The 7,795-nt window shown below is 31.9% G+C and overlaps 1 protein-coding gene across 5 annotated transcripts; it reads left to right on the top strand.

The window, feature by feature from the left end:
• The first annotated feature begins 1,341 nt into the window (after positions 1–1,341).
• LOC113872461 (zinc finger CCCH domain-containing protein 36-like) lies at positions 1,342–7,238 on the top strand. 5 transcript variants are annotated; one of them, XM_027510029.1, is made up of 4 exons: positions 1,342–1,659; positions 2,575–2,635; positions 6,297–7,044; positions 7,173–7,196. In XM_027510029.1, exons 1-4 carry the CDS (start codon positions 1,587–1,589, stop codon positions 7,179–7,181), a joined length of 891 nt encoding a protein of 296 aa, XP_027365830.1. In that variant the 5' UTR covers positions 1,342–1,586; the 3' UTR covers positions 7,182–7,196. The 5 variants fall into 5 exon arrangements, with proteins under 5 accessions (XP_027365830.1, XP_027365834.1, XP_027365833.1 ...); XM_027510033.1 differs by lacking the exon at positions 7,173–7,196 and having other exon boundaries at positions 6,297–6,421; positions 6,608–7,093; XM_027510032.1 differs by lacking the exon at positions 7,173–7,196 and having other exon boundaries at positions 6,297–6,442; positions 6,605–7,093.
• The last annotated feature ends 557 nt before the right edge of the window (positions 7,239–7,795 follow it).

Below are 7,795 nucleotides of genomic sequence, written 5' to 3'. Positions count from 1 at the left end.
TAAGAAAATAAAATATAAAAAATAAAAAATTAAATAAAGAGATATTACATTAGAATAAATAAATAAATCAACTCTAAAATATATTATTATTTAAAATAACACTTAAAAATTATTTTAAAAATAAAGACTTATATTTAATATATAAAAATAGATAAAAGTATTTTTTTATTTTTTATTCACATATAAGTGTATTTTGGTTTTAGAAACGATTATTTATTTTTATTAGGATTCTAAAATATTATGAAAAAAAATAATATTTTTTAAAACATATTTTTAATAGGTAGTAAATTTAATAAAAAGATGACGATGGAAGGAGGTGAGGTGAACACGTGAGCGAAGATAAAGAAATGAAGGTTTGAGAGCGACCGTATTGACTTCACTCCCATCCCACCTCAGCGGAATCCAACACCAAATATTAACTGCTTCACCCCTTTCGCTTTTCAAATTTTCATTTTTAAAATCCTTAAACATTGTTTATTGTGTTTCGCTAAATATAACAACTCAGCAATAATCACCAATAATAATACCATTTTATTAACTTTAATTCTTTAAAAATTAAGTTAAGTATTTAAAAATAATATTTTGATATTAAAAATATAATAAATATATCTCTAAAACAGAATTTATTATTTTTAAAATTTAAATTCATATTTCAAATCAAAGTTAACAAAGTTGATACTAATAATAACTAGTGAATTTTCAAGCACTAAGATATCATCAAATTAAAATAAAAACTAAGATATTTAAAATTTTTATTTAAAATTTAATAAATTTTATAAATTAACAAAGAATAAAAGTTTTAATGGTTAATAATATATATTTTTATTCATTAAATTAAAATAATAAATTATTTAAAATATAAATAAATTCTAAAAAATTAAAATTTAGAATCACTCTCTTTAGAATTAATTATGCATGTCAGATTTTAAATAAATTGAATATTTATAGATATATAATTTCATAATTTATATTTTTAAAATATATATTAGATATAAAAATAAAGTTATTTAATAAATTATTAATTAGAATTTAATTTTTATAATTTTTTTACAAATTTAATGTGTGTTTCAATTTGTAATAAACAAAATTGTAAAAGTGGATTCGAGATATAAATTATAACTAATAATATTTAAGTAAATATATATAAAGATATTTTAATGCAAATCTAAATGCATTAATAATCTATTGAAAAATAATTTTAATTTAATAATAGATTAATTTAATTTAATTTTTATAAACCCTAAAAATTATATGAGTCGTTAACGGTATAAAAATCTGAACCAAAATTATATTATTACAATAATATATTATAATACACTCTTACAATAATATATCTAATATTGGCAATTTGCAGTGGCAGTGTTTTTGTTTTCCGAACCCTTCTCCTCCTTTCGTCACCTCTCTTCCCTTTCCAAAACCTCTTTTTCATTGAACTTCACGGTTAGGGTTTTGCCACCTTCCTTTTATGTTCTCTCTCTCTACCTTGCTTTGAATCTCTCTCTCTAGGGTTAGGGTTTTCGTTCTGCACTTTATTCATTTGGAGGCGATTCCCTTGTTCGGATCTCGATCTACTTCTTCTCGCTGGAATGGATTTCCGCAAGCGAGGAAGACCCGAAGCTGCCGTTAACCTTAATGGCACCGTTAAGAAGACCAAATTAGGTTCTCATCTTCACCTCTCTTACTTGACATTGCAAAACTTCCCCATACCCCATTTTTTTTAGCTTTGTCTATGGTTCTGCTTGAAATTTATTTGCGTTTGTGTTTCCTAGTAAATTGCTTGTAATAGCTAATAACACTGTTGAGAAAGCTTAGAAGAACTTGTGAATTGGTTTGATTCATGTTTCACTTGATATACTTAGTGCGTGTTTGGACACATGTTGAAAAATGTTAACATGGATCCAATGCAGAAGTTATAAATAGTGGTGTTGAAGTAAATGTAGATCCATAAGCATTTAAGCGTTAATCCAAACACGGTATTATTTTATTTGTTTACCAAGTTATAGAGATCCATTTGGCTTATGGTTACTTGCAATTTACCTCTCATGCCTTTGTTTGAAGCAATTGGTTCCATTAAAACTCTGAAACGTTTGTTTTGTTGAAATGGTTAAAGGGATTGTGCATTTGACAAACATTTGCACTTGTAATAGGTTGTTAGCCGAAAAACAAGAACGTTATAGGAAGAGTCATGTCGTTTCTCTCTTTCTTTCCGTGTCGCATTCATGTACTGGGAAAGAGTGAATGTGAAGAAACTGAAAAGGAAAGATGATGAGATTTCTTTCGCCGATGAAATTCTTTTTAATTTGAGCACAGTTCTTTTTTTTAAATGACATAGCAATGTCGGGTGATGTAATTTGCACACCCTGGGGTGTTAGGACGATTGCTTCAATTAGAAGCATGGAGGGGGTACAATTCACATGGCCCTAAGTTGAAACTTAGCCCTTTTAATTCCAATATATTATTACTCAAAACTCAAAAAAATAGTTTTTGAATAAAATTTTATCAGTTTTGTAATAGTGTACTAGATTAATAACAGAGAACATTAACTGAGAAAAAGTAATTAATGTTTTGCAACAGAAATGGAGTCGTTATCAACTGGTGTAGGAAGCAAATCGAAGCCATGTACCAAGTTTTTCAGGTTCTAATCTATTCCTATCTAAATAAATATTTTGAACTGCATATTTTCCATTTTTTTAAAACTGTTATATTACAAGTTATTTTAAGAATTAATTGTTTTAATTGCTATAAAAATAAGTTGTGTAATTCTGCAAATTAACTGGATGTTCAAAGCTTTTATACAGGTACATACTGTTCTTTGGTCTAATCAAGTTGTAACGGAATAATGGTTTATTAATGGAGTATGATAAAGATAACAATTTGCAGGATCACTGTTAGCATTGGGAACACTATATCAAAGATAAATTGATCATCTCTTTGTCCGTGATTACTTTGCTCTTTAATTTGTGTAAATGTTGTTTTCTATTAAATTAACAACCTTTCAGTTTTACTGCATTCAATTGGTAAGCTATTAACAAGCAAATATGGTGAACTTTGATTGGTTGTTGGCTCAGGTATGATGTTGAAATTGTGTCATATACAATAAAATTTAGTATCACTATTTTGTACTTAAATTTTTCAAAAGAGAAATTTGTTTTTTTTGTCACCTATAACTTGAACTGGCCAACTGTATCCAATCTTGCTTTCTGACTTTATGAAACTTTTGGTCAAGATTCAAGAATTAGAAGTGAATTTGATTGAGATGTTAGTTTAAACCACCCTCGTTTGATATTTTTTCTTTTTAAAATTTTTCATTTCTTTTGCTGGTTAGGATGGTGACCTGATCTGCTTTGGTTAATTCTCCCTTATGAATATAATTTTTGTTTGACAGTTCATTCCCTTGAATGCTGTTTAACATAAGATTAAATTACATTTATGATCAGTATTGTAAGAAATGGAATGCTTGGTAAAATATTTCCAGATTATGAGTAATTAATCATCTATATTTTTATAAAAGAAATATAATTTTTAACATTTAATGGTGTTCCAATTTTAATTAGCAAGTTGCCTCGTCAACTTAAATTAACCATTGTATATTATTGTTTCTAAGCTCCTGGAAATGTTTTTACTGATAAATCCTTCGTGACTTTTCCTAATGGACACTAGTGCTGCATATTTTATGAAATTTTTTTGTACTTTATCATAAATTGTTGTGATGTTCTGGGTCCCACTTCTATATTGGAATTTTAGTCCTTGAATTTTCTTCGAGAAACTCAGGATAGTTTACAATTTGGTTTGGTATGCGTTTCTGTAATTATGTTATAAACCTGTAATGCCTATCTCAACCTCAGATTCTTATTAATTTTGACCCTACCCATGGGTAGGCATACCCTCCCCACAGAGCTTGAGGCATGTTAGTGTTGTTTATCCTTGTGAGGTGGGCTGGGTGTGGGTTTAGGATCAATTTGTCACGTTACTTGTATTCTTAACTTTTTAGATGAGTTTTATTTTTCGGTCAAATTCTAGATAGAGGTGAAATAGTCCAATGACTTTATATATATATATAATCCCACGCATAGTATCATGCAATCTTATGATTTTCCCTTCCTTGAGAAGTGCCAACTTTAGGTTTGAGTCAAGGTAGTTAAAATCCCGATTTGAATCTTAAAATCTTACGATTTTACGATTTTAGAAGTCTCACCGATTTAAATCGTTGATAAAATCCTAATTGAGTAAAATCCTTGTAAAATCCCGATTTGAATCATAAAATCCCTCAAATTGTGGGATTTTACGATTTCACTTCGATTTTGAAAATTTCTCGCAAAGTCTATTTTGTTGAACCCTATCGTACGCCTCTTTCATATATCTCCTTTTTATGGAATCTAATTTGCCTCTAGCAGCTTTGAACCCTAACATTGTTGTCAACATTCAACAGTCCTCCTAGTGCGTGCAACCTGGTCTGCAACTAAATCTATTGTTGTTGTTCTTGCATCTTTTTTGTTCTGGTCTATTTTTTATTCATGTAAATGCATTACATTCTTATGGAATAAATTATGATTTGTGAGTGCTACGTTGTTTAAGTACTTTTACTGATTTGAAGTTTTTTTTCCCTTAATTTATGATATTTTATATGAATAATATGAATTTATATCATATATATGAATTTTATAAAATCTTACAATTCAATTTACGATTTTACGATTTACGATTTTCACTCTCCTTTACGATTTAAAGTAAAATCCCGATTTTAACTACCTTGGTCTGAGTTCTAAACTTGTTTATGGGATTGGTGTAGAATCACTGTGCTGGACTGGAGTGTAGAAACTCTACCGTGTTAAATGATCTGACCATCTGCATAAAGAAATAAAGCTCAGACCTGACCTGATTTCATTAAGAACCCATGACTGACCATTGATTTTTCTGTGCCCAGACCTGATTTCGTTTGGTGAGAAGTGTGACAAGGCAAACCTGGGATTTTGGTCTGTGGGTGCTGCCTGATTTTGTTCTGTGCCCCTGTTTTGGTCCTAGGTTGGACCTCATTCTTGGCAACATTGAAATTTTCCTAGGAGTGGGATGGGCTGGGTTCAGTTTGGGCTGAATTGGGGATCAAATCCTTTTACTGTTTTTGTCCCCTATCCTTACCCCAAATAAATGCTGATAACCTCGCCAAAAAAAAGAAAAAAAAACACTCTCAATTGACAATAAGTTGTCTTAGTCATTGCCCTGCTTGCCCCCACCCAAGTTTTTAGCATATAATTGATGGGACAGGGATGTGAATAGAGTATTTGAATTCATGAGTAGGGGTATGTAAGGTGCTAATTAAAAGGGTGCTGCATGGTGTTGGGTTGAGCAAACCCCTGGTCTGTTGCCAAGCCTAAGCTGTGTATCAAATGATGTCTTCAACTTAATGTTTAATAAGTCTTTTGCTACTATCTGATATAGGTGATTGAAGTGGAAGCTGATTTGATTACACCTTATGAAAATTTCAGTTTCAATCCTTTGAAATGACTGAAATGGAGGAGTGCATTCTCTAACCTTTTGGTGGAAATAGTATTATTGTTCATCAACCTATACCTGTTTGAAAGCCATTGGTTTTTCCTGTCAATGGTTGTGCACTTTGTTAAGTGTATTAAAGCCAAAAGAGATATGGTCATAAGCTAACAATAACATTGTGATAAGCATTGTTCTGATAAATTACCCCATTGATGGTATATATTAAACAGACAGATGATGAGACGTTACTTCCATATAGATACATGTCAACTCATTGTTTTTCTCTAATGCACGATTGGCATTTGCTCTGGAGCAGTAGTAAGCTTGGTCTTTCCATGTTATCATTATTATCTCTTTTAAAATGGAAATAAGAATTTTCAGGTTTGTTGGGTGTATATAATGTAAAATGATGGTACTTGTTTACAATTAAGCATTGAAATAATATAAGAAAGATTTGCTATTCTAAAATTTTGCCCAAGTTTATCCTCTGTAAGGAGCGCCTTACTGGATTCATGTGCCGTGTCACCTGCCTCTTCTGTATTTGTCTAAGCGCTCTTGCACAAGTGTTTCTCTTTGAGGAATTTGGTTTTGAAGTTTTTCTGTTTTTAAAAATTTATTGGAACACAGCAATTGCATGTGTATGTCTTGCCAAATAATTCATGCTCTCTTTCCATATTTACATTCCTAAGCGTAGTTACTGTGTTCACTTATATGCTGCCGAAAACAGGAAATAAAAGGGTAGGCTTGCATTTTATATAATAACAATACAGTGTATGATGATCTGATTGTGCTGTAATGTCTTTTTGCAGCACTGCTGGGTGCCCATTTGGTGAGAGCTGCCACTTCTTGCATTATGTTCCTGGCGGTTATAATGCTGTTGCCCAGATGATGAATCTAAAACCTGTTGCACCTCCACCATCGAGGAATATTGCAGCCCCACCACCTGTCCCTAATGGTTCTGCACTGTCTGCTGTTAAAACCCGCATATGTAACAAGTTCAATACTGCTGAAGGCTGCAAATTTGGTGACAAGTGCCATTTTGCCCATGGTGAATGGGAACTTGGCAAACCTATTGCCCCATCAATTGATGACCATCGTCCTTTGGGTCCTACAGCAGCCAGTCGTATGTCTGGTCGAGTTGAGGCTCCTCCTGGTCTGGCTGCTAGCTTTGGTGCCAATTCTACTGCGAAGATCAGTGTAGAAGCTTCCCTGGCTGGAGCTATCATTGGGAAGGGTGGTGTGAACTCAAAGCAGATCTGTCGCCAAACAGGAGCAAAACTTTCAATACGAGAGCATGAATCTGATCCAAATCTCAGAAACATCGAACTTGAGGGAAGCTTTGAACAGATTAAGGAAGCAAGTAACATGGTAAAGGAATTACTTTTGACTATATCAATGTCTGCCCCACCTAAATCCACTCCAGGTATTCCTGGGGCCCCTGCGCCCCCTGGAAGCAACTTCAAGACCAAGCTGTGTGAGAATTTTGCGAAAGGATCTTGCACCTTTGGAGAGAGATGCCACTTTGCACATGGAGCTGCTGAATTGCGCAAGCCGGGGGTATGAACATCACCTTGATTTCGTACATTTTGTTTTTCCATTTTGTATTAGCCAGAGCTACTACTATTATTATTGTTGTTGTTGTGCATTGCTACTTAGTGTTACTGACATGACTTCTGATGTTATAGGTTTGCTGATTTAACTTTTTTTTGTCCAACGGTTTAAGTTTATTTTCAAAGTTACTTTTTTGGGGTTGCACGTGGGCACACTTTTTTTTTCATAATCTCGTTTCTTTTTCGTCAAAGCGTAATCTCGTTTCCTTATTATGACAATTTCATAATTGCCCCACTTGTTTTTGAAAAATGATTTTAAGAATGTATGAAAAAATTATTTAAGTTTTACAGGTTTTGTGAAAAAGTAAAAGTATTTTGTTTGTTACAATTATAAAATTTACCTTTACTTTAAAAGGTAGTTATAATTTCAATTATTTTTTAGTAGTTATTCGAAATATCTTAAAATAATTAGGAATAATAGTCTAGCTCGGTCATGAAACTGTTTGAATACGTCGAATCATTAGAAACTTATTCCATGACGAAATAAAACACATATGATGGAGTTTACTTGAAAAACAAAAACAAGTGAAACTAAATAATTGTAAAACTTAAGGATATCGTGGTCGAATTTAGATCCTCTCCAGCCTTTATACGTGGCTGGACCATCGTGTCCCCATTTTTTCTTTTTATCTGTTTTTTTTTTCTCCATAATTAAGTGATTAATAAATTGGTAAAGCAATTTATCTCTCTCTACCAAT

Source organism: Abrus precatorius, unplaced genomic scaffold (genome assembly GCF_003935025.1).
Source record: "Abrus precatorius isolate BTA unplaced genomic scaffold, Abrus_2018 Scaffold7, whole genome shotgun sequence".
Classification (NCBI taxonomy): domain Eukaryota; kingdom Viridiplantae; phylum Streptophyta; class Magnoliopsida; order Fabales; family Fabaceae; genus Abrus; species Abrus precatorius.
Note: the sequence above shows the minus strand (reverse complement) of the source record. Positions and strands in the feature narration are given on the sequence as shown.

Bases quoted from the DNA above. Each gene is read 5' to 3' on its own strand.
- LOC113872461 (XM_027510029.1), top strand. From the start codon at position 1,587: ATGGATTTCCGCAAGCGAGGAAGACCCGAAGCTGCCGTTAACCTTAAT. The intron at 1,660-2,574 runs GTTCTCATCTTC...GTTTTGCAACAG, and splicing joins CGTTAAGAAGACCAAATTAG to AAATGGAGTCGTTATCAACT. The intron at 2,636-6,296 runs GTTCTAATCTAT...GTCTTTTTGCAG, and splicing joins CCATGTACCAAGTTTTTCAG to CACTGCTGGGTGCCCATTTG.